The following is a 26,844-nucleotide window of genomic DNA, read 5'->3' as shown; positions in this document are numbered from 1 at the left end:
GAGCGGGGGTCGGGGGGAGATGTCAAAGCGGTCAGAGTGGGGGCCGAGGGGTCAGAGCGGGGGTGGTGGGGTCAGAGCAGGGAGCGGGGGTGGAGGCATGAGGGGTCAGAGCGGGGGTCGGGGTGAGAGGTCATAGGGGTCAGAGCGGGGGGAGGGGGGAGAGGTCAGAGCGGGGGTGGAGGGGTCAGAGCGGGGGTTGGGGGCAGAGGTCAGAGCGGGGGCGGAGGGGTCAGAGCGGGGGTTGGGGGAGAGGTCAGAGCGGGGGCGGAGGGGTCAGAGCGGGGGTGGAGGGGTCAGAGCGGGGGTTGGGGGGAGAGGGCAGAGGGGTCAGAGCGGGGAGAGGTCAGAGCGGGGGCGGAGGGCACGTGTTGAGTGGGGATGTAACCGCGGAGGAAGCCTATGACCCATTGTCTTTTGCCGGTGGTGTGCCGGTGCGGCCCCTCGCTGGGCCCCGGGAGCCGGTTCCCTCGGCCCTCCTGCTAGATCACCGCCTCCAGCGTCGAAGCCGCGCTCTCCAGCGTGTAGGTGATGGTGGCCACGTGCTTCCGGACATGGTCCCAGGCTGCTGCCCCGCCCCCGCCCTCGGCTCGCAGGTAGGCGTCGGCCAGTCCCGGGAACGAGCGCACCGCCGAGTCTTTCGAGGCGTAGAGAACGTGTCTGTGGAATGGAACAGGCGAGACCCTCGTCAGTGGGGGAGGGGAGACCCTTGTCACTGGGGGAGGGGAGACCCCCATTGGTGGGACCCTCGTCACTGGGGATGGGGAGAGCCGCGTCAGTGGGGGAGGGGGGGCCCCCGTCGGTGGGTGAGGGGAGACCCTCGTCACTGGGGGAGGGGAGACCGTCGTCACGGGGAGGGGAGAGCCGCGTCAGTGGGGGAGGGGAGACCCCCGTTGGTGGGACCCTCGTCACTGGGGGAGGGGAGACCCTCGTCACTGGGGGAGGGGCGACCCCCGTTGGTGGGACCCTCGTCACTGGGGGAGGGGCGACCCCCGTTGGTGGGACCCTCGTCACTGGGGGAGGGGAGACCCTCGTCACTGGGGGAGGGGAGACCCCCGTTGGTGGGACCCTCGTCACTGGGGGAGGGGAGACCCTCGTCACTGGGGGAGGGGCGACCCCCGTTGGTGGGACCCTCGTCACTGGGGGAGGGGCAACCCCCGTTGGTGGGACCCTCGTCACTGGGGGAGGGGAGACCCTCGTCACTGGGGGAGGGGCGACCCCCGTTGGTGGGACCCTCGTCACTGGGGGAGGGGCGACCCCCGTTGGTGGGACCCTCGTCACTGGGGGAGGGGAGACCCTCGTCACTGGGGGAGGGGAGACCCCCGTTGGTGGGACCCTCGTCACTGGGGAAGGGGAGACCCTCGTCAGTGGGGGAGGGGGGAGCCCCCATCGGTGGGACCCTCGTCACTGGGAATGGGGAGAGCCGCGTCAGTGGGGGAGGGGGGGGGAGGCTGAGGGAGAATGAGACGGGGAGCGAGAGAATGAGACAGGGAGTGAGACGGACGGAGCGAGGCGACACTGTTTCACAGGGTCAGGTCAGATTGAAGAGGTGGGTGTGGGGAAGGATGGGCCTGAGATGGTAACGGTGCCTCTCCCCACAGGCGCTGCCTGACCCGCTGAGTGTTGTGTGTATGGGAGACCCACACCACGTGGCCTTGGGTGTACCGGACGGGGGGGTGGGGGCACAGGGCCGGGGGGGGCTGGATGCGGGCAGCGAGCGGTGAGGGAGACGGGGCTGTGGTTAGCGAGGACCAGCGAGCAGACTTACCGATAGTACAACTTGTCGGGAAATGCTATGGGGTTGAGGAAGGACCGCTCCAGCAGCATCAGCTGATCGTTGAACATCCGCAGCTTCAGTGGGCTGGATTACAGGACAGAGAGGCACCGTCACACACGGCACACACACACACAGGGCACAGAACAATACCTGGTATAATCACCCCCCGTCTGGGACCGTACAGCCCGTGTGTGTCTCAGTGTCAGCTCCTGTACATGCACATGCACAGTACGGGAGCCTCTTATCAACAAGAGCAGACATTGGCGACGAGGTCCAACACCGCCTCCAGTGCACCAGCTCAGCCTTCGGCCGCCTGAGGAAAAGAGTGTTTGAAGACCAGACCCTCAAATCTGCCACCAAGCTGATGGTCTACAGGGCTGTAGTGATACCCGCCCTCCTGTATGGCTCAGAGACATGGACCGTGTACAGTCGACACCTCAAGTCGCTGGAGATATATCACCAACGATGTCTCCGCAAGATCCTACAAATCCCCTGGGAGGACAGAAGCACCAACGTTAGCGTCCTCGACCAGGCCAACATCCCCAGCATTGAAGCACTGACCACACTCGACCAGCTCTGCTGGGCAGGGCCACATTGTCCGCATGTGCCAGACACGAGACTCCCAAAGCAGGCGTTCCACACGGAACTCCTTCACGGCAAACGAGCCAAAGGTGGGCAGAGGAAACGTTACAAGGGACCACCCTCAAAGCCTCCCTGATAAAGTGCAACATCCCCACCGACACCTGGGAGTCCCTGGCCAAAGACCAGTCCGCCCCAAGTGGAGGAAGTGCATCCAGGAGGGCGCTGAGCACCTCGAGTCTCGTCGCCGAGAAAATGCAGAAACCAAACGCAGGCAGCGGAAGGAGCGTGCGGCAAACCAGTCCCATCCTCCCCTTCCCTTAACGACTACCTGTGACAGAGACTGTAATTCCCGTATTAGACGGTTCAGTCACCTGAGAACTCATTTTTAGAGTGGAAGCAAGTCTTCCTCGGTTCTGAGGGACTGCCTGTGATGGTGATGACAGCACACAGCGGGGTAAAGGGAACGGTTCACTCCTGTCTGAGCGAAATCCAGTACATACTCCTCGAGTGGCAAATTCAGCAGACATCGCTGGTCCTATAGCAAACTTGGGGTCCCCACTCCAAGCACCCTTCGGCCTCCCCCAGAACCCCACGGTGCTGCCCCCAGGTTCAGAGGTCATGGGGGGGGGGGGCTTCCCCCAAGAACCCCGAATGCCCGGACATTGCCTGCGGTGACCCCAACAATTCTTTGGCGAACTTTACATGTGGGGAAGATTTAGCTTTTGAGTTTATGGGTTGAGCAGTTGCCCGAAAACCTCTTGACAAAATCCCCTGGTGCGCAGTGCAGGTTCAGAGGTCACTCATGATTAAGGGTGGGGGTATTGGGGGTCAGAGAGCATGTGACACCCACCATTCCCTCTGATCTCCCAGCTCAGATATTCGAGCATTCAGGCCGCCTGCCGCATCTCTCAGCCTCGTCACCGCAGACTGTAGGTGTTCTAGAAAAACAGAGAAAGTGTCAAACAGATACCCGAGATCAGTCACACCCCGAGATCAGTCACACCCCGAGATCAGTCACACCCCGAGATCAGTCACACCCCGAGATCAGTCACACCCCGAGATCAGTCACAGTCCGGGATCAGTCACAGTCCGAGATCAGTCACACCCCGAGATCAGTCACACCCCGAGATCAGTAACACCCCGAGATCAGTAACGCCCCGAGATCAGTCACGCCCCGAGATCAGTAACGCCCCGAGATCAGTCACACCCCGAGATCAGTCACAGTCCGGGATCAGTCACAGTCCGAGATCAGTCACGCCCCGAGATCAGTCACACCCCGAGATCAGTAACACCCCGAGATCAGTAACGCCCCGAGATCAGTCACGCCCCGAGATCAGTAACGCCCCGAGATCAGTCACACCCCGAGATCAGTAACACCCCGAGATCAGTAACACCCCGAGATCAGTAACGCCCCGAGATCAGTCACACCCCGAGATCAGTCACGCCCCGAGATCAGTAACGCCCCGAGATCAGTCACACCCCGGGATCAGTCACACCCCGAGATCAGTCACACCCCGAGATCAGTCACACCCCGGGATCAGTCACACCTCGAGATCAGTCACACCCCGAGATCAGTCACACCCCGAGATCAGTCACACCCCGAGATCAGTCACACCCCGAGATCAGTCACAGTCCGGGATCAGTCACAGTCCGAGATCAGTCACACCCCGAGATCAGTCACACCCCGAGATCAGTCACACCTCGAGATCAGTCACACCTCGAGATCAGTCACACCCCGAGATCAGTCACACCCCGAGATCAGTCACAGCCCGAGATCAGTCACAGTCCGAGATCAGTCACACCCCGAGATCAGTCACAGTCCGAGATCAGTCACACCCCGAGATCAGTCACAGTCCGGGATCAGTCACAGTCCGGGATCAGTCACACCCCGAGATCAGTCACAGCCCGAGATCAGTCACACCCCGAGATCAGTAACGCCCCGAGATCAGTCACACCCCGGGATCAGTCACACCCCGAGATCAGTCACAGTCCGAGATCAGTCACACCTCGAGATCAGTCACACCCCGAGATCAGTCACACCCCGAGATCAGTCACGCCCCGAGGTCAGTCACACCCCGAGATCAGTCACAGCGCGGGATCAGTCACACCCCGAGATCAGTCACACCCCGAGATCAGTCACACCCCGAGATCAGTCACACCCCGAGATTAGTCACAGTTCGAGATCAGTCAACTTGAGGGGTTTAGGGGATTATATATAGAATAACAGATACCCGGGAGTGAGTTACAGGCTGGAATCTAATCTAGGGGCTCGGGGGGGGTTTATATATAGAATAACAGATACCCGGGAGTGAGTTACAGGCTGGAATCAAATCGAGGGGTTTGGGGGGTTTATATATAGAATAACAGATACCCGGGAGTGAGTTACAGGCTGGAATCTAATCGAGGGGTTCAGGGGTGGGGGGTTATATATAGAATAACAGATACTCGGGAGTGAGTTACAGGCTGGAATCTAATCGGGGGGTTCGGGGGGGTTTATATATAGAATAACAGATACCCGGGAGTGAGTTACAGGCTGGAATCAAATCGAGGGGTTAATATATAGAATAACAGATACCCGGGAATGAGTTACAGGCTGGAATCTAATCGAGGGGTTCGGGGGGTTTATATATAGAATAAGAGATACCCGGGAGTGAGTTACAGACTGGAATCTAATCGAGGGGTCCGGGGGGTTTATATATAGAATAACAGATACCCGGGAGTGAGTTACAGGCTGGAATCTAATCGAGTGGTTTGGGGGGTTTATATATAGAATAACAGATACTCGGGAGTGAGTTACAGGCTGGAATCTAATCGAGGGGTTCGGGGGGGTTTATATATAGAATAACAGATACCCGGGAGTGAGTTACAGGCTGGAATCTAATCGAGGGGTTCGGGGGGTGGGTTTATATATAGAATAACAGATACCCGGGGTGAGTTACAGACTGGAATCTAATCGAGGGGTTCGGGAGGTTTATATATAGAATAACAGATACCCGGGAGTGAGTTACAGTCTGGAATCCAATAGAGGGGTTTGGGATGGTTTATCTATAGAATAACGGATACCCGGGAGTGAGTTACAAGCTGGAATCAAATCGAGGGGTTTGGGGGATTTATATATAGAATAACAGATACCCAGGAGTGAGTTACAGGCTGGAATCTAATCGAGGGGTTCGGGGGGTTATATATAGAATAACAGATACCTGGGAGTGAGTTACAGGCTGGAATCTAATCGAGTGGTTTGGGGGGTTTATATATAGAATAACAGATACTCGGGAGTGAGTTACAGGCTGGAATCTAATCGAGGGGTTCGGGGGGTGGGTTTATATATAGAATAACAGATACCCGGGAGTGAGTTACAGGCTGGAATCTAATCGAGGGGTTCGGGGGGTTTATATATAGAATAACAGGTACTCAGGAGTGAGTTACAGGCTGGAATCTAATCGAGGGGTTCTGGGGGGTTTATATATAGAATAACAGATACCCGGGAGTGAGTTACAGTCTGGAATCTAATCGAGGGGTTCGGTGTTTTTTTATATATAATAACAGATACCCGGGAGTGAGTTACAGGCTGGAATCTAATCGAGGGGTTCGGAAGGTTTATATATAAAATAACAGATACCCGGGAGTGAGTTACAGTCTGGGATCTAATTGAGGGATTCAGGGGTGGGGGGTTATATATAGAATAACAGATACTCGGGAGTGAGTTACAGGCTGGAATCTAATCGAGGGGTTCGGGGGGTTTATATATAGAATAACAGATACCCGGGAGTGAGTTACAGGCTGGAATCAAATCGAGGTGTTTGGGGGGTTTATATATAGAATAACAGATACCCGGGAGTGAGTTACAGGCTGGAATCTAATCGAGGGGTTCGGTGTTTTTTTATATATAATAACAGATACCCGGGAGTGAGTTACAGGCTGGAATCTAATCGAGGGGTTCGGGGGGGTTTATATATATGGAATAACGGATACCCGGGAGTGAGTTACAGGCTGGGATCTAATCGAGGGGTTCAGGGGTGGGGGGTTATCTATAGAATAACAGATACTCGGGAGTGAGTTACAGGCTGGAATCTAATCGAGGGGTTCGGGGGGTTTATATATCGAATAACAGATACTCAGGAGTGAGTTACAGGCTGGAATCTAATCGAGGGGTTCGGGGGGTTATATATAGAATAACAGATACCTGGGAGTGAGTTACAGGCTGGAATCTAATCGAGTGGTTTGGGGGGTTTATATATAGAATAACAGATACCCGGCAGTGAGTTACAGGCTGGAATCTAATCGAGGGGTTCGGGGGGTTTATATATAGAATAACAGATACCCGGGAGTGAGTTACAGTCTGGAATCTAATCGAGGGGTTCGGTGTTTTTTTATATATAATAACAGATACCCGGGAGTGAGTTACAGGCTGGAATCTCATCGAGGGGTTCGGGAGGTTTATATATAGAATAACAGATACCCGGGAGTGAGTTACAGTCTGGAATCTAATCGAGGGGTTCGGGGGGGTTTATATATATGGAATAACGGATACCCGGGAGTGAGTTACAGGCTGGGATCTAATCGAGGGGTTCAGGGGTGGGGCGTTATATATAGAATAACAGATTCTCGGGAGTGAGTTACAGGCTGGAATCTAATCGAGGGGTTCGGGGGGTTTATATATAGAATAACAGATACCCGGGAGTGAGTTACAGGCTGGAATCAAATCGAGGGGTTTGAGGGGTTTATATATAGAATAACACATACCCGGGAGTGAGTTACAGGCTGCAATCTAATCGAGGGGTTCGGGGGGTTATATATAGAATAACAGATACCTGGGAGTGAGTTACAGGCTGGAATCTAATCGAGTGGTTTGGGGGGTTTATATATAGAATAACAGATACTCGGGAGTGAGTTACAGGCTGGAATCTAATCGAGGGGTTCGGGGGTATTTATATATAGAATAACAGATACCCGGGAGTGAGTTACAGTCTGGAATCCAATAGAGGGGTTCGGAGCGGTTTATATATAGAATAACAGATACCCGGGAGTGAGTTACAGGCTGGAATCTAATCGAGGGGTTCGGGGGGTGGGTTTATATATAGAATAACAGATACCCGGGAGTGAGTTACAGGCTGGAATCTAATCGAGGGGTTCGGGGGGTGGGTTTATATATAGAATAACAGATACCTGGGAGTGAGTTACAGTCTGGAATCTAATCGAGGGGTTCTGGGGGATTTATATATAGAATAGCAGATACCCGGGAGTGAGTTAGAGTCTGGAATCTAATCGAGGGGTTCGGTGTTTTTTTATATATAATAACAGATACCCGGGAGTGAGTTACAGGCTGGAATCTAATCGAGGGGTTCGGGAGGTTTATATATAGAATAACAGATACCCGGGAGTGAGTTACAGTCTGGAATCTAATCGAGGGGTTCTGGGGGGTTTATATATAGAATAACAGATACCCGGGAGTGAGTTAGAGTCTGGAATCTAATCGAGGGGTTCGGTGTTTTTTTATATATAATAACAGATACCCGGGAGTGAGTTACAGGCTGGGATCTAATCGAGGGGTTCAGGGGTGGGGGGTTATCTACAGAATAACAGATACTCGGGAGTGAGTTACAGGCTGGAATCTAATCGAGGGGTTCTGGGGGTTTATATATCGAATAACAGATACCCGGGAGTGAGTTACAGGCTGGAATCAAATCGAGGGGTTTGGGGGGTTTATATATAGAATAACAGATACCCGGGAGTGAATTACAGGCTGGAATCTAATCGAGGGGTTCGGGGGGTTATATATAGAATAACAGATACCTGGGAGTGAGTTACAGGCTGGAATCTAATCGAGTGGTTTCGGGGGTTTATATATAGAATAACAGATACTCGGGAGTGAGTTACAGGCTGGAATCTAATCGAGGGGTTCGGGGGGGTTTATATATAGAATAACAGATACCCGGGAGTGAGTTACAGGCTGGAATCTAATCGAGGGGTTCGGGGGGTGGGTTTTTATATAGAATAACAGATACCCGGGGTGAGTTACAGACTGGAATCTAATCGAAGGGTCCAGGGGCTTTATATATAGAATAACAGATACCCGGGAGTGAGTTACAGTCTGGAATCCAATAGAGGGGTTTGGGGGGGTTTATCTATAGAATAACGGATACCCGGGAGTGAGTTACAGGCTGGAATCTAATCGAGGGGTTCGGGGGGTTTATATATAGAATAACAGATACCCGGGAGTGAGTTACAGGCTGGAATCTAATCAGGGTGTTCGGGGGGTTATATATAGAATAACAGATACCTGGGAGTGAGTTACAGGCTGGAATCTAATCGAGGGGTTCGGAGGGGTTTATATATAGAATGACAGATACCTGGGAGTGAGTTACAGGTTGGAATCTAATCGGGGGCTTCGGGGGGGTTTATATATAGAATAACAGATATCCGGGAGTGAGTTACAGGCTGAAATCTAATCAGGGTGTTCGGGGGGTTATATATAGAATAACAGATACCCGGGAGTGAGTTCCAGGCTGGAATCTAACCGAGGGGTTCATATATAGAATAACAGATACCCGGGAATGAGTTATAGGCTGGAATCTAATCGAGGGGTTCGGGGGGTTCATATATAGAATAACAGATACCCGGGAGTGAGTTACAGGCTGGAATCTAATCGAGGGGTTCGGGGGGTTTATATATAGAATAATGGATACCCGGGAGTGAGTTACAGGCTGGAATCTAATCGAGGGGTTCGGGGAGGGAGGGGGTTATATATAGAATAACAGATACCCGGGAGTGAGTTACAGGCTGGAATCTAATCGAGGGGTTCGGGGGGGTTTATATATAGAATAACAGACACCCGGGAGTGAGTTACAGGCTGGAATCTAATCGAGGGGTTCGGGGGTTTGTATATAGAATAACGGATACCTGGGAGTGAGTTGCAGTCTGGAATCTAATCGAGGGGTTCGGGGGGTTTATATATAGATTAACAGATACCTGGGAGTGAGTTACAGGCTGGAATCTAATCGAGGGGTTCGGGGGTTTATATATAGAATAACAGATACCTGGGAGTGAGTTACAGGCTGGAATCTAATCGAGGGGTTCGGGGGGGTTATGTATAGAATAACAGATACCCGGGAGTGAGTTTCAAGCTGGAATCTAATCGAGGGGTTCGGGGGGGTTATATATAGAATAACAGATACCCGGGAGTGAGTTACAGGCTGGAATCTAATCGAGGGGTTCGGGGGGTTTATATATAGAATAACAGATACCCAGGAGTGAGTTACAGGCTGGAATCAAATCGAGGGGTTTGGGGGGTTTATATATAGAATAACAGATACCCGGGAGTGAGTTACAGGCTGGAATCTAATCGAGGGGTTCGGGGGTTTATATATCGAATAACAGATACCCGGGAGTGAGTTACAGGCTGGAACCTAATCGAGGGGTTCGGTGGGTTTATATATAGAATAACTGATACCTGGGAGTGAGTTCCAGTCTGGAATCTAATCGAGGGGTTCGGGGGGTTTATATATAGAATAACGGATACCTGGGAGTGAGTTACAGGCTGGAATCTAATCGAGCGATTCGGGGGGTTTGTATAGAGAATAACAGATACCCGGGAGTGAGTTACTGGCTGGAATCTAATCGAGGGGTCCGGGGGGTTTATATATAGAATAACAGATACCCGGGAGTGAGTTGCAGTCTGGAATCTAATCGAGGGGTTCGGGGGGTTTATATATAGAATAACAGATACCCGGGAGTGAGTTACAGGCTGAGATATAATCGAGGGGTTCGGTGTTTTTTTATATATAATAACAGATACCCGGGAGTGAGTTACAGGCTGGAATCTAATCGAGGGGTTCGGGAGGTTTATATATGGAATAACAGATACCCGGGAGTGAGTTACAGTCTGGAATCTAATCAAGGGGTTCGGGGGGGTTTATATATATGGAATAACGGATACCCGGGAGTGAGTTACAGGCTGGGATCTAATCGAGGGGTTCAGGGGTGGGGGGTTATCTATAGAATAACAGATACTCGGGAGTGAGTTACAGGCTGGAATCTAATCGAGGGGTTCGGGTGGTTTATATATAGAATAACAGATACCCGGGAGTGAGTTACAGGCTGGAATCTAATCGAGGGGTTCGGGGGGTTTATATATAGAATAACAGATACTCGGGAGTGAGTTACAGGCTGGAATCTAATCGAGGGGTTCGGGTGGTTTATATATAGAATAACAGATACTCGGGAGTGAGTTACAGGCTGGAATCTAATCGAGGGGTTCGGGTGGTTTATATATAGAATAACTGATACCTGGGAGTGAGTTCCAGTCTGCGATCTAATCGAGGGGTCCGGGGGCTTTATATATCGAATAACAGATACCCGGGAGTGAGTTACAGTCTGGAATCCAATAGAGGGTTTTGGGGGGGTTTATCTATAGAATAACGGATACCCGGGAGTGAGTTACAGGCTGGAATCTAATCGAGGGGTTCGGGGGGGTTTATATATAGAATTACAGATACCCGGGAGTGAGTTACAGGCTGGAATCTAATCGAGGGGTTCGGGGGTTTATATATAGAATAACAGATACCTGGGAGTGAGTTACAGTCTGGAATCTAATCGAGGGGTTCGGGGGGTTTATATATAGACTAACAGATACCTGGGAGTGAGTTACAGGCTGGAATCTAATCGAGGGGTTCGGGGTTTTATATATAGAATAACAGATACCTGGGAGTGAGTTACAGGCTGGAATCTAATCGAGGGGTTCGGGGGGTTTATGTATAGAATAACAGATACCCGGGAGTGAGTTACAAGCTGGAATCTAATCGAGGGGTTTGGGGGATTTATATATAGAATAACAGATACCCGGGAGTGAGTTACAGGCTGGAATCTAATCGAGGGGTTCGGGGGGTTTATATATAGAATAACAGATACCCGGGAGTGAGTTACAGGCTGGAATCTAATCGAGGGGTTCGGGGGTTTATATCTAGAATAATCGATACCCGGGAGTGAGTTACAGTCTGCAATCTAATCGAGGGGTTCGGGGGGTTTATATATAGAATAACAGATACCCGGGAGTGAGTTACAGGCTGGAATCTAATCGAGGGGTTCAGGGGTTTATATATCGAATAACAGATACCCGGGAGTGAGTTACAGTCTGGAATCTAATCGAGGGGTTCGGGGGGTTTATATATAGAATAACGGATACCTGGGAGTGAGTTACAGGCTGGAATCTAATCGAGCGATTCGGGGGGTTTATATAGAGAATAACAGATACCCGGGAGTGAGTTACAGGCTGGAATCTCATCGAGGGGTTCGGGGGTTTATATCTAGAATAACAGATACCCGGGAGTGAGTTACAGTCTGGAATCTAATCGAGGGGTTCGGGGGGTTTATATATAGAATAACGGATACCTGGGAGTGAGTTACAGGCTGGAATCTAATCGAGCGATTCGGGGGGTTTATATAGAGAATAACAGATACCCGGGAGTGAGTTGCAGTCTGGAATCTAATCGAGGGGTTCGGGGGTTTATATATAGAATAACGGATACCTGGGAGTGAGTTACAGGCTGGAATCTAATCGAGCGATTCGGGGGGTTTATATATAGAATAACTGATACCTGGGAGTGAGTTACAGTCTGGAATCTAATCGAGGGGTTCGGGGGGTTTATATATAGAATAACGGATACCTGGGAGTGAGTTACAGGCTGGAATCTAATCGAGCGATTCGGGGGGTTTATATATCGAATAACAGATACCCGGGAGTGAGTTACAGGCTGAGATATAATGGAGGTTCTCACCCAGGGAGATGTTGTGCTTGACCAGCCCGGTGGCGAACTCTTCCTCTGCCGTGTTGTAGAGCAGCTGAACAGCCTCGGCGTAGTCGCTGGGGTTGAAGGGGAGCAGGGGGCTGTCGGCCAGACGTAGCAGCACGTTCCCGGCCGTCCGGCCCACCGTCTGGTGGCTGGTGAACCCTGGGGTGGGGGGCGTAAAGGGGAGGCGGTGAGGCTCGGGCGGCTTTTAACGCGCGCCTGGGGGGAGAGTGCGTTGGCGCGCGAGACACGGGGAGGGGCGGGGCAAATCACGCAGCTGGCCAGAGGGCGCTCCGAGGCTCAAATCCACACTGAGGCTGTTGACCCCGACTAGGCCTCAGTCGGCCTGGCTCTTTCGCAGAAGGCCGTGTCTAGGTTCGGTGCAGTGAGCGCATTGCTGCAGAAGGGCAGTCGTTATTTTTCCAAGGCCGGGGGGGTGGGGGAAGGGGAGGGTACGCACGACGCACTCCTTAGAGACCACAGACTGCTCCTCACGGGGGTCACTGCTGAAACAGGCAAAAACTTGCATTTCCATCGCGCCTTTCTCCATCTCAAGACGTCCCAAAGCACTTTACAGCCAATGAAGTACTTTTTTTGAAGTGTATTCACGCTTGCAATCTAGGAAACGCGGCAGCCAATTTGCGCACAGCAAGCTCCCACACACAGCAAAGTGATAATGAGCCAGATCATCTGTTTTGGTGATGTTGGTTGAGGGATAAATATTTCAGCTCTTTTCTCAAATAATGGCCTTGGGATCTTTTACACCCACCTGAGAGGGCAGACAGGGCCTCGGTTTAACGACTCATCTGAAAGATGGCACCTTCGACAGTGCAGCACTCCCTCAGTACTGCTCCTCTGACAGCGCGCGCTCCCTCAGTACTGCCCCTCCGACAGTGCGGCACTCCCTCAGTACTGCCCCTCCGACAGTGCGGCACTCCCTCAGTACTGCCCCTCCGACAGTGCGGCACTCCCTCAGTACTGCCCCTCCGACAGTGCGGCACTCCCTCAGTAAAGCCCCTCCGACAGTGCGGCGCTCCCTCAGTACTGGCCCTCCGACAGTGCGGCACTCCCTCAGTACTGCCCCTCCGACAGTGCGGCACTCCCTCAGTACTGGCCCTCCGACAGTGCGGCACTCCCTCAGTACTGCCCCTCCGACAGTGCGGCACTCCCTCAGTACTGCTCCTCTGACAGCGCGCGCTCCCTCAGTACAGCCCCTCCGACAGTGCAGCGCTCCCTCAGTACTGGCCCTCCGACAGTGCGGCACTCCCTCAGTAATGGCCCTCCGACAGTGCGGCACTCCCTCAGTACAGCCCCTCCGACAGTGCAGCGCTCCCTCAGTACTGGCCCTCCGACAGTGCGGCACTCCCTCAGTACTGGCCCTCCGACAATGCGGCACTCCCTCAGTACTGCCCCTCCGACAGTGCGGCACTCCCTCAGTACTGGCCCTCCGACAGTGCGGCACTCCCTCAGTACAGCCCCTCCGACAGTGCAGCGCTCCCTCAGTACTGGCCCTCCGACAGTGCGGCACTCCCTCAGTACTGCCCCTCCGACAGTGCGGCACTCCCTCAGTACTGGCCCTCCGACAGTGCGGCACTCCCTCAGTACTGGCCCTCCGACAGTGCGGCACTCCCTCAGTACTGCCCCTCCGACAGTGCGGCACTCCCTCAGTACTGGCCCTCCGACAGTGCGGCACTCCCTCAGTACTGGCCCTCCGACAGTGCGGCACTCCCTCAGTACTGTCCCTCTGACAGTGCGGCACTCCCTCAGTACTGCCCCTCCGACAGTGCGGCGCTCCCTCAGTACTGCCCCTCCGACAGTGCGGCACTCCCTCAGTATTGCCCCTCCGACAGTGCGGCACTCCCTCAGTACTGCACTGGGAGTGTGGGCCTGGATTATGGGGCTCAAGTCTGTGGCGTGGGGCTCGAACCCACGACCTAGTGCCTCGGAAGGAGAGAGAGTGAGACTGACTGAGCCAAGCTGATTACAGAGGATGAGCCCGGCGAATTGCCGCTGCCCGTTTGAGAGGGTGGGTGAATGGAGGTGAGTCATGGCCTCTTTTCAGGCAGGAGGTGGTGAAGTCGAGCTGTCACTTTGTGTCTCTGCACTCTTTGTTGCCCCCGTTAATGCTGACTCGGCCACTGGGGCAATCGGGGATGGCGCCCCAGATGCCTGCAATACCCTCTCCCCACACCAGCCCCTCCTGCGCTGGAACGATCAGCATTGATCTCCTTCCCACCCTGGGGCCCCGACCCCCCCACCCCCCCGCTCGCTGCCCACCCTCCCTGGCACTGACTCGCCCCGGGCGGGGGGAAGGTCTACCCCCAGTGCCAACTGACTGCACGGACCTGGGTCGATGAAGCGCGAGGCGTAATCGAAGGTGTCGTAGGCCGTGTGGTACGCAGGGTAGATCCGGGCCTTGGTTTTCGCCTTGGGGGAAGACAAGAACACAACGTTTAGTGAAATCCACTCCCCTACACACAGATACACTCACACACTCACACACTCTCACTCACACACTCACTCACTCACCAACACACATTCACTCACACACTCACTCACTTACACTCACACACTCACTCACTCACCAACACACATACACACTCACTCACTCACTCACACTCACTCACCAACACACACTCACTCACGCACTCACTCACTCACCAACACACACTCACACACACACATACACACATACACACTCACACACACACTCACTCACTCACACACACACACACACACACACATACACACTCACTCACTCACTCACTCACACTCACACACTCACTCACCAACACACTCACTCACTCACACTCACACACTCACTCACCAACACACACTCACACACACACTCACCACTCACACACACACACACATACACACTCACACACAATCTCTCTCTCTGTCTCTCTGCCTCTCTCCCTCACACTCACACACACCAACACACACTCACTCACACACACTCACCAACACACACTCACTCACACACACACACACACACACACTCACTCACACTCACACACAATCTCTCTCTGTCTCTCTGCCTCTCTCCCTCTCACACTCTCACACTCCCACACTCACACACTCACACACACTCTCACACACACACACAATCTCTCTCTCTGTCTCTCTCTGCCTCTCTCCCTCTCTCCCTCACACTCACACACACACACACACACACTCACACTCACACTCACACACAATCTCTCTCTGTCTCTCTCACACACACACTCACACTCACACACACACACACACACATTCACTCACACTCACTCATACTCACACTCACTCATACTCATACTCACACTCACTCACGCACACACACTCACACTCACACACATACACATACACACTCACACACAATCTCTCTCTCTGTCTCTCTCTCACACTCACACACACTCACACACACTCACTCACACTCACTCACACTCACACACAATCTCTCTCTCTGTCTCTCTCTCTCACACACACATACACACACACAAACTCTCACACTCGCACTCACACACACAGAAACACACTCACGCAGACTTGCACACACACACACACTCACTCTCACACACTCACACACACACAGAAACACACACACGAAACACACACACACAGAAACACATATAAAACGTAGGCACGCACACAACACAGACACACGCACACGTGTGCACACAAAACAACGCAGTACACCTACTCCAACACCCAGCGCCAACACTCTAACCCAACATACAGTACTGACACCAACGCGCAGTGCCAGTAACCCACACCACATCAACACGTTATATCGGCACCAATTCCGGCACCAGTCTGCATCAACACACCACCTAACATGTGGTGCTTCTGAACAGATTGGAGCCACCGTAGCTGTCTTGCTGCTTCCAGCCACTGGGTGGGTGTTTTCTGATTGGCCACAGACAGGCAGAAAGGGAAACAAAGCCAGCATCCATTTTAGCTAGAACAATCTTTAACTTTTGTTAATCACAAGCGCAACTTCTGTATTTGCGAACCTTATGTAAGTGACTTCTCTTTACTGCTATTTTTATTCGATTGTTCCTGTTGTATTACAAGAATTCTAGATCTGTCTTTATTCCTCGACAACAGTTTTACACTGCATTTATTAAAGGATTTGGATTCTGAAGCTCTGACCTTTAGCCATGTTTCTTGGTGTAGTGTTGAAGCGAGCAGGAGAGTTATCGTTCACCATACACGACACTCTGACAGAAACAGAACAAACACACCTTGGTGCGCCAACACACCGCATCAAAACACCGTATCGTACTTAACCGACACACCACGCCTGAGACAGGGCCTCCAGTGGAGTAGTGACAACTTGTTCTCCCGGGACTGTCCTCTCTCACACAGAGGGGCAGAGGGACACAAAAGAACTGACCTTACCTTGTCGTACGTGTACGCAATGTCCATGGAGCTGATCCCCAGGTAATGGAAGAAAGATGCATAGTCGCTGCCCGCTCCCAGACTCCCCATGCTGAGGACAACAACAACTTGCATTTATATAGCGCCTTTAACGTAGTAAAACGTCCCAAGGGCGCTTCAGAGGAGCGTTTTGAGACAGAACAAATAAACTTGACACCGAGCCCCAAAAGGCGAAGTTACGGCAGGTGACCAAAAGCCGGGTCAGAGAGGTGGGTTTTAAGGAGCGTCTTAAAGGAGGAGAGAGAGAGGGGGAAGAGAGGTTTAGGGAGGGAGTTCCAGAGCTTGGGGCCCAGGCAACAGAAGGCATGGCCACCGATGGTGGAGCGATTATAATCAGGGATGCTCAGGAGGGCAGAATTAGAGTGTTTAACCCCCTGTACCTGCCCTGGGAGTATTTGATGGGACAGTGTCAGGCTCTGAGCTTGGGCCGAGCTCCAGTGAGGCCGCGCTGGGCCCTTATCTCGATGAGTTGGAGCCAGTGCGAGCGGCTCACAGCGGCCGCCTGGTTTTATACTCTGGGCAGGGCGGGTGTGGGGGGGGGGGGGTATTTCACACTTTGGATTCTTCTTGTTATTATTCACTCGGGGGGGAGCGAGGGCGTCATGGCAACGGGTTTGGAGAGCCAGCTGGACAGTTTGCGTATTCGATACTATTGCAATGATAAGAAAAAAGTGAGTGGGCAAACATTCGTCAGATGGAGTATAATGTGGGAAAGTGTGAGGTTATCCACTTTGGCAGGAAAAATAAAAGAGCAAATTATTATTTAAATGGATTACAAAGTGCTGCAGTGCAGCGGGACCTGGGGGTCCCTGTGCATTAAAGACAAAAAGTTAGTATGCAGGTACAGCAAGTGATCTGTTTTTGTTATGTTGACACATGCCATATCAAGGACAAGCCGTAAATGGGGGATAGGGTAGGGGCACCTGTAAATGGGGGATAGGGAACCAGCCCACACTGTGCGATATGTGAGCGCAGAGCTGGTCTCCAGTCGTCCTGGTTAACCCTTGCCCCTGGACCAAGACCTCGCTCTGTCAAGCCCGTGTGGTGGCTGGTGTGCAACGGTCACCCCACGTTAAAAAAACCCACCCACAGGCATCTTCCACCCCCTCAACTGGAGTTCAGGATCTGGAACATCGGGTCCTTCATTGAAACATCTGTGAACTCTTGTGGAAGCAAGTCATCCTCGTTCGAGGGACCACCTATGGTGATGAGAGAATATCGGCCCAGTCTGCTCAATCTCGCCTCATAGGACAATCCCCCCATCCCAGGAATCAGTCTGGTGAACCTTCGTTGCACTCCCTCAATGGCAAGTATATCCTTCCTTAGGTAAGGAGAGCAAAACTGTGCACAATACTCCAGGTGTGGTCTCACCAGGGCCCTATATAATTGCATTAAGACTTCTTTACTCTTATACTCAAATCCTCTTGCAATAAAGGCCAACATACCATTTGCTTTCTGAATTGCTTGCTGTACCTGCAGGTTAACTTTCAGTGATTGGTGTACAAGGACCCCCAGGTCCCTCAGAGGGAAAACCCATTATAAATGTGGACAGGGGAATTTGTTAATGGGGAAAGTTGTGCGTCAGATTTTTAATATCAGCACTTGCGCTGGGTTAAGGGACTCTGGCTGGGGGAGGGATGCCCTTGCACTGGGGTAAGGGACTTCGGCTGGAACTTGGTGGCTTTTGGGGAGACCTATCCTCTGTGGCTTCTGAAGTCAAAATGGTTCGAATTACAATTTGCAAAGTCAGTCAGAACTTGGGCTGGGCGGTTCCAAGTACACACGCCACAGAAAATTCAGGGTGTGGCTTATCCTCCAAAGGGGACCAATCAGTAATAGGTCATGTGATAATGGAGAGCCAACCAAAGACAAGGCGGCCATTTTGGAAGTACAAAAAGACACATCCTTTAATATATTACGGGTAGAGATTAGATAGTGAGCAGCCAGCTTACTTTGGGATGACACCATGGAGAGGACTCGTCCGGTTCGAATGCTTCATCCAGTTATCGTAGACGGACAGGTCTTGGTGTCCGGGAGCTGGGACCTAGACCACAAGAATGACAATCAGTAAAAGCCCAGGCAGGGCTTTAACACAAATGTCGTCTCCATGGCAACATTCATCGCAATGGAGGGTCCCTCAATATCAGACAGTCACTAACAAATCCAATGGGGAATTCAGGAGAAACTTCTTTACCCAGAGAGGGGTGAGAATGTAGAACTCGCTACCACAGGGAGGGGTTGAGGCGAATAGTATCGATGTATTTGGGGGGAAGCTGGATAAAGACATGAGGGAGAAAGGAATAGAGGGATATGGTGATGGGGTGAGATGGAGAGGGGTGGGAGGGGGCTGGTGTGGAGCATAAACACCGGCACTGAGCAGTGGGGTCAAATGGCCTGTTTCTGTGCTGTACACTCATAAGAAATAGGAGCAGGAGTCGGCCATTCGGCCCCTCGAGCCTGCTCCGCCATTCAATACGATCATGGCTGATCTGATCATGGACTCAGCTCCACTTCCCCGCCCGCTCCCCATAACCCTTGACTCCCTTATCGCTCAAAAATCTGTCTATCTCCGCCTTAAATATATTCAATGACCCAGCCTCCACAGCTCTCTGGGGCAGAGAGTTCCACAGATTTACAACCCTCCGAGAAGAAATTCCTCCTCATCTCAGTTTTAAATGGGCGGTCCCTTATTCTGAGACTGTGTCCCCTAGTTCTAGATTCCCCCATAAGGGGAAACATCCTCTCTGCATCTACCCTGTCCAGCCCCCTCAGAATCTTACACTGGATGTAATTCTGTGTCATTGTATGAATGCTCGCTCTCTCCACAAAAGAGTACGGAGGGAGTGGGTGAGGCTCCCCTGCTGAGAGTGTTTACCAGTCAAGTGCAGGTTAATGGGAGTTGAATTCTTTTTAAAGTTCGGAAATCTCGCCCTTCCTTCTCTCCCTCCCCCAGCACTGTGACTGTGTTTGGTCCGGTGAAGTGAGAATATCTCCCCCCTCAAACAGGGTCCACAGCGTGGACAGAGGGTCGGGACAGTGAGAGAAACGGCAAACTGCCCCTCGGGACCCGGCTTTCAAAACACGGAGGGAGGGGACAGAACGGACCTCGCTCACTGGTGGTGCCAAGGGTCGGGAGGAAATCCACTCCACCTTCTGATGACACGCCCCTTGTGGCTTTTGTTTCATGCTCTGTAAACTTTAGGCAGTGTATTAAACTGAGGGCGAGAGAGACTGCAGTCAGTGAGAGAAGTGCACTCTGAGGGAAATTCACTTTAATCTGACATTCCATAGAATCGCACAGCACAGGAGGCGGCCATTGGGCCCATCGAGCCTGTGCCGGCTCTGTGACAGAGCGATCCAATCAGTCCCACTCCCCCCTGCTCTCTCCCCACAGCCCGGCTAATGTTTCCTTTTCAAATATTTATCCATTCCCCGGTTTGAAAGTCACTATTGAATCTGCTCCCACCGCCCTTTCAGGCAGCGCGTTCCCGATCACAACAACTCGCTGCGTAAAAACATTCTCCCCATCTCCCCCTCTGGTTCCTTCACCGATTATCGTCAATCTGTGTCCCTCTGGTTACCCACCCTCCTGCCCCCCCGGGAACAGGCTCTCCCCATCTACTCGAGCAAAATGTTCAGGGAGTGGTTGAAGTGAATAGTATCGATGTATTTAAGGGGAAGCCGGATAAACACACGGGGGAGAAAGGAACAGAAGGATATGGTGATGGGGTGAGATGGGGAGGGGTGGGAGGGGGCTGGTGTGGAACATAAACACCGGGACGGAGCGGTGGGGCCCAATGGCCTGTTTCTGTGCTGTACGCTCGATGTAAGTGTAAGGCTCCAAAATCTTCAGGAAAAAACACAGACCATGAACTAAAAATTGGTTGATACAAGCTTTGGAATTAAGCTGGACAATTAAGGACATCCTGTGGTCAGGAACCAAAAACTGACTTCATGCATAACAACAATGAAATGTTACGTGAGACCCTGAACTTGATTGACCAGGGTGGGGAAAGCAGCCACTGGAGACATCGAATCTGTAAAAGGACCGGACAACAAAGGAGCCATCCAGTGAAACGGATCGCTAGTCGAATTTCGTCACAGCGGAAACTTATTCAAAACCTGGATATAAATATACGGACACAGACAAGCACAAGAAGCAACGGCTAAGTTAAGCAGGAGGAAGAGGAGGAAAAGCAACAAAAAGCAGAGAACACAGCAAAACAGAAGCAGGAGGGAGAACACAAATAGAATCAGCAAACATGCACCACAGAGAACGGACAGAAGTAGAGCTATAGCCAGGGCCGGTGATTGTATGTCTGAAGCCAATTTCTCTCAGCAGTCTAGTCCTGTAGTTCTTAGTCAGTTTTTGTTGCGTAATAAAACAGACACTGGGTTAAGCCGAAATGTTGTGCCATGTATTGTCCTTTCCCGCTATAAGTTCCGAGGTCTAAGAATCAGGGTAGAGTGAAAAACACACACCCTACAGAAATTGGCGACCGCGGCAGGACCTCGGCATTGGAAATAGGATCACGGACACAAAAACCAGGGCAAGAACCCCGAGGGAGGCTTGGTTAAGTCTAAGGTCGGCTAAGTTAGTCGAAAAGTTATCTTCTCGGGGGCAGCTAGGGCAGCCAGCAGAGGAAGGAAACAGTCTTGGTTAGGCTGGAGTAATCCCGGTTGACTGGGGTAGTCACGGAGAGAAGCCAAAAGGTAGTCGCGGGTAGTCTGCGAACGGGGGGGTCTCAGGGAGGCCAAGGGTGATCTCTATTGTGTCTGTAAGCACTCTAGTAATGACTCCACGAGGTAAGGTATTGTACTTGAACTGTGGTGACCTTAGTCCATTTATTGCAGCTCCTGAGTGAGGGTACAGTAAGGTGAGCTCCCTTTTATACCTGGTTACCTGTCGTGTGCAGGTGACTCCTCGGCCTCCACCAGTTGCACCCTCTGGTGGTACAGGCATAGTGTATACAGTGTGAAGGTACATCCAGTGGTCTTATGTAACTGTACATTGAGTGTACAGGGAGTATACTTGTATTATACACACTCAACAATCTCAAAGGTGCTATCAAGGGTGATCTCAAAGGCGACTAGGGGACCAGGAGAGAAACAGTGTCGGACAGGCTGGAGTAATCTCGGGTCGACGAGGGTAGCCACAGAGAGAAGCCCGAGTGGCAGGAACCGCAGGTCACTGCGAGGTAGTCTCAGGGGAGACCGAGGTAGTCAGGGAGAATTTCTCAGCCAGACCCACTGGAAATGGACTCACCGCAGCAAAACGTGGTACAGCCCACGGCTAAGCACAGTCGTAGGAAGTCCATGGAGGCTCAGATAGCTGCATATATGTGCAACAAACTGGACATTTCAGAGCCATGGGCACGAGAAATGTCGCACTCTGGGGATCCGCAGGAAAAAAACGGCAGAGTGGACAGTCAGTAGTAACCACACAGGGCCAAAAGAGAAGGCGGCTTGGCTCATGGGCCGGCAGGAGCAAACGCCACTGTTACGGGAAAGGGTGGGGCAGCTGGAGGAGGAGAATAAAGGGTTAAAAGACGAGGTAGCCAGTTCCGAGAAAGAAAAGCAGGACCAAGGTCTGAGGGAGGAAACGGCAGGGAATCACTCAGAGTACTTACAGTGCCAGGTGACCGAGGCTAAGTTCAGCGAGCAAGTCCTCCGAGAAGACAATTCCCGACTCGCGGAGAGAGCTGACAAGGCTGAGGGTCAGCTAAAAGACTTCAGTAAGCTGAACCTAGCATTACCCGGGGCCAAGGGTATGGCTTGTCTTCTGACACCGGGGGAAGTTGGGGTAGACTGGGATGAGGCGAGAAAGGAGCCCGCTGAGGGGACCCAGAATAGTGAGGGTCGGCCGGCTCCGGAAGCACCGGGAACAGCGACCCGATCAGTGACTGTGAGCATTGAGCTGGGACACAGGCCCCATTAACTCCGCGGATGGTCCGCTGGATGTTACTAGATGCTGGGCGGATTTTTGGAAGGGTCACCCAGAGTTGGGGGATGTGAACGTGAAGCGGATCCTCCTTAGTAGCTACAAAAGCAGGTTTAGACATTTTGAAAGCCGACAGCAGGAGATTTCAGGAAAAGGTGAAACTCGGTGAGCAGAAGGACCCTGCGGGATCCAAAAGGAACAACAAAGCATGGCCGGGAAGCCTTGTGTTTATGGGAGTAAAGCATTTGTTTAAGAGAAGAAAAAAAAAATAAGAAAAAAACAACATTTCTGTGCATCTAAGAAAATAAAAGATAGAATTTGCTAGCATCATCACAGGCAGTGCCTCGAGTCGAGGAGGACTTGCTTCCACTCCCTGAGTGAGTTCTCTGCTGGCTGAACAGTCCGAGACGGGAGACACAGACCCTGTTACAGGTGGGACAGACAGGGGTGGGTGGGGCCGGTTTGCCGCGTGCTCCTTCCGCTGCCTGCGCCTGGCCTCTCCATGCTCTTTGCGTCGAGACTCGAGGAGCTCAACGCCCTCCCGGATGTACTTTCTCCACCTCGGGCGGTCTGCGGCCAGGGTCTCCCAGGTGTCAGTGGGGATGTCGCACTTTACCAAGGAGGCTTTGAGGGTGTCCTTATAACGTTTCCGCTGCCCTCCTTTGGCTCGTTTACCATGAAGGAGCTCCGCATAAAGCATTTGCTTAGGGAGTCTCGTATCTGGCCTGTGAACTATGTGGCCTGCCCAGTGAAGCTGGTCGAGTGTGGTCAGTGCTTCAATACTGGGGATGTTGGCCTGGTCGAGGACGCTAACGTTGGTGCGTCTGTCCTCCCAGGGGATTTGCAGGATCTTGCAGAGATATCGTTGGTGATATATCTCCAGCGACTTGAGGTGCCTTCTGTACATGGTCCATGCCTCAGATCCATAGGCAGTCCCTCGAATCGAGGATGACTTGCTTCCATGTCAAAAATTTCACAGATGTTTCAGTGAAGGACCTAATATTCCGGATCCCGATCTATAGCCTGAAGGGTGGAAGATGCCCGTGGGTGGGTTTTTTTAACGTGGGGTGACCGTTGCACACCAGCCACCACACGGGGCTTGACAGAGCGAGGTCTTGGTCCAGTGGCAAGGGTTAACCAGGACGACTGGAGACCAGCTCTGCTGCACGGACCCAGTGCGCGCCCACATATCGCACAGTGTGGGCTGGGCCCGTGCTGCCCCCGGGCCCTCGGCTCTCCTGGGCCCCGATCACGTCCCTCTACAATCTCTCGCCGCTCCCTCGTCCCGACCTCATCGCTCCTGCTGTACCTGCCCACGCTCCAATCAGCGACCTGGGTCATGGTGACATCACTCTCTACAATGGATGTTTGAAAAGTGATGAAATATATTGTGTGTGATGCTTCAGTGTGAATGGTAAAGTTAAAAGGATGGGTTTTAACTTGTCTTTAAGTGTGCGTGTCTGCATAGGTTTTTTACAAGTGGCACTGGTTAGTTTGAAATTGGTTTGAATTAATGTGGAGTTATGGAGGTTAATTAACCTGTGAAAACCAGCCTTTTAATATGGCCATGGTGGAATTTTGGTTGGTTTAAATTGTGTGAAAAACCTCTAGTTCCAGACATGAGGCAATCACATATATTTGGTATTTTAAAATAATAATTTTCTGACCAATTTAAGAATGTGGACCAGTGGAGAAAAGGCTGTGTGCTGCTATTATGCATGAAGGCGAGAACCATTGTAATGTGTAAACTATTGGTACGTGTGGTACCATCATTAGTATGTGTGTTTGTCGAACTTTTAGAATGCAGAAAAGGTAACGCTCTGTACAAGACTTCAGAAAGCAACATCTTGTCAAGAGTCGAATAATTATTCTGAGCATTTGTAAAATTTTTAAGAAAATTTTCAGTTTGGAATTTGAGTGCAAGTTTTCCCTCGGTAACGGAAAGGGGATCAGCTCGATGAATGAACCCATTGGGCTGACAGTAAAACCACAATGCATGTTCTCTTTTTCTTTCAAGCAGGCAACATCCCAAGCAGCTCGGTAACACAGGACCCTGTGCTCTGCGGACTGTTCCCAGGGACACACACCCAGACAGACATCATCTGCTGCTGGAGGGCCATCGACTCGGTGAAAGACGAACTTTGGTCTTCCCGACACTTGCTGGTCTTCCAGAGCAAGGAGATGTCCACGGCCAAGTGTTGCAGACTGACACAATCCAAGGTCCAGGAGTACGTGCTGAGGGATGCACTAAAGGTTGGTGCAGTCGCCCCAAAGGCACGATGGGGAAGGGCCAGAGTTTAAGGCCCTTCCACCACGGTAAACCCAGGGGATGGAATCAGACCCCCCTCGGGCTGTACTTGTTAATCTGCTTGTATACACAGAGCACCATGTACTGAAACACACCTGTGTTGTGTCATGTATAATGTAAGTCTCTGCACTGTTTAGTAACTTGTAAAGAAGTGTAAATGTATTCTCATCCGTTCCGTGTAGTGCTTTCATCTGCACAGTGCTACATGTAACGTGATTGGTGATCGGTATTGAAATGTATCCTGGAACGTAATGTAAACCTGTTCTCATCTGCTCCATGTAATACCCTTATTTGCACAGTACTACATATAACGTGATTTACGGATTGTACTAAACTGTACCTTGAAATGAAATGCACGCTCGTGCATTGTATGGAACTGCTGAGCGTAAGGTACTGAACTATATTCCAATGTATTGTGAAAATTTTATATGAATAAAGTATATTTTTGAAAAAGAAATTAGCGCAAGAGGTCCTTTAATGTGGAAATGACCTCAAGATGTTACTGAACTTGAACTTGATGGAGACATCGAGTCTGTAACAACAAAGGACCTCCCCACAAGGTGCAAATTTTGGGGCTAACAGCATTTCAGCATCTGGAAATATATTTTGCATTGTCAACTCCGCACACAAATCAGGAGCCATTCAATCTCATCACCACACAGTTAAACAGATCGAAAAACGCATTTCGTCACAGTGGGAAACTTATTCAAAACCCGGATATAAATCTAATACACAGGATGAAGGAAAGCAAGCAGAGAACACGGCAAAACAGAATAAAGCCAGAACTTACATAAGAACATAAGAAATAGGAGCAGGAGTCGGCCATTCGGCCTCTCGAGCCTGCTCTGCCATTCAATAAGATCATGGCTGATCTGATCATGGACTCAGCTCCACTTCCCCGCCCGCTCCCCATAACCCTTCACTCCCTTATCGCTCAAAAATCTGTCTATCTCCACCTTAAATATATTCAATGACCCAGCCTCCACAGCTCTCTGGGGCAGAGAATTCCACAGATTTACGACCCTCTGAGAGAAGAAATTCCTCCTCATCTCAGTTTTAAATGGGCGACCCCTTATTCTAAGATCATGCCCCCTAGTTCTAGTCTCCCCCATCAGTGGAAACATCCTCTCTGCATCCACCTTGTCGAGCCCTCTCATTATCTTATATGTTTTGATAAGACCACCTCTCATTCTTCTGAACTCCAATGAGTAGAGGCCCAACCTACTCAACCTTTCCTCATAAGTCAACCCCCTCATCTCCGGAATCAACCGAGTGAAGCTTCTGTGAACTGCCTCCAAAGCAAGTATATCCTTTCGTAAATATGGAAACCAAAACTGCACGCAGTACTCCAGGTGTGGCCTCACCAATACCTTAAGCAGGAGGAATGACACAAGAAGAAACAGCAGGCAGGCAGTGCTGAGAATGGACAGAAGTAGAGCTATAACCAGGGCTGGCGATTGTATGTCTAAAGTCAATTTCTCTCAGAAGTCTAGTCCTGTAGTTTTTAGTCAGTTTTTGTTGCGTAATAAAACGGACACTGGGTTAAGCCGAAATGTTGTGCCATGTATTGTCCTTTCCCATGATAGGTTCCGAGGTCTAAGAGTCAGAGTAGAGTGAAAAACACACACCCTACATAAGTCTGAAGGTTGTGGGTTCAAGTCCCACTCCAGGATCTTAATCTAAGTTGACACTCCAGAACAGTACTGAGGGAGTGCTGCACTGTCGGAGGGGCAGTACTGAGGGAGCGGCGCACTGTCGGAGGGGCAGTACTGAGGGAGTGCTGCACTGTCGGAGGGGCAGTACTGAGGGAGCGGCGCAGTGTCGGAGGGGCAGTACTGAGGGAGTGCCACACTGTTGGAGGGGCAGTACTGAGGGAGCGCTGCACTGTTGGAGGGGCAGTACTGAGGGAGCATCGTACTGTCGGAGGGGCAGTACTGAGAGAGTGCTGCACTGTCGGAGGGGCAGTACTGAGGGAGCGCCGCACTGTCAGAGGGGCAGTACTGAGGGAGCGCTGCACTGTTGGAGGGGCAGT

General features: G+C 51.7%; 1 protein-coding gene across 1 annotated transcript in view; it reads right to left on the bottom strand.

Moving 5' to 3' along the window:
• Positions 1-332: 332 nt before the first annotated feature.
• naaladl1 (N-acetylated alpha-linked acidic dipeptidase like 1) overlaps positions 333-26,844 on the bottom strand; it is a 102,564-nt gene continuing 76,052 nt past the window's right edge. Inside the window, exons 20-26 of the mRNA XM_070868035.1 lie at positions 18,516-18,607; positions 16,525-16,615; positions 14,487-14,568; positions 12,130-12,303; positions 3,207-3,294; positions 1,766-1,858; positions 333-657 (exon numbers count right to left, since the gene is read on the bottom strand). Of these exons, the coding sequence (XP_070724136.1) occupies positions 480-657; positions 1,766-1,858; positions 3,207-3,294; positions 12,130-12,303; positions 14,487-14,568; positions 16,525-16,615; positions 18,516-18,607 (798 nt within the window). The 3' untranslated portion in view covers positions 333-479. The remainder of the gene's footprint in view (positions 658-1,765; positions 1,859-3,206; positions 3,295-12,129; positions 12,304-14,486; positions 14,569-16,524; positions 16,616-18,515; positions 18,608-26,844) is intronic.

Source organism: Pristiophorus japonicus, chromosome 27 (assembly GCF_044704955.1).
Source record: "Pristiophorus japonicus isolate sPriJap1 chromosome 27, sPriJap1.hap1, whole genome shotgun sequence".
Classification (NCBI taxonomy): domain Eukaryota; kingdom Metazoa; phylum Chordata; class Chondrichthyes; family Pristiophoridae; genus Pristiophorus; species Pristiophorus japonicus.
The sequence above is the reverse complement of the archived record's forward strand: the minus strand, read 5'-3'. Positions and strand labels throughout refer to the sequence as shown.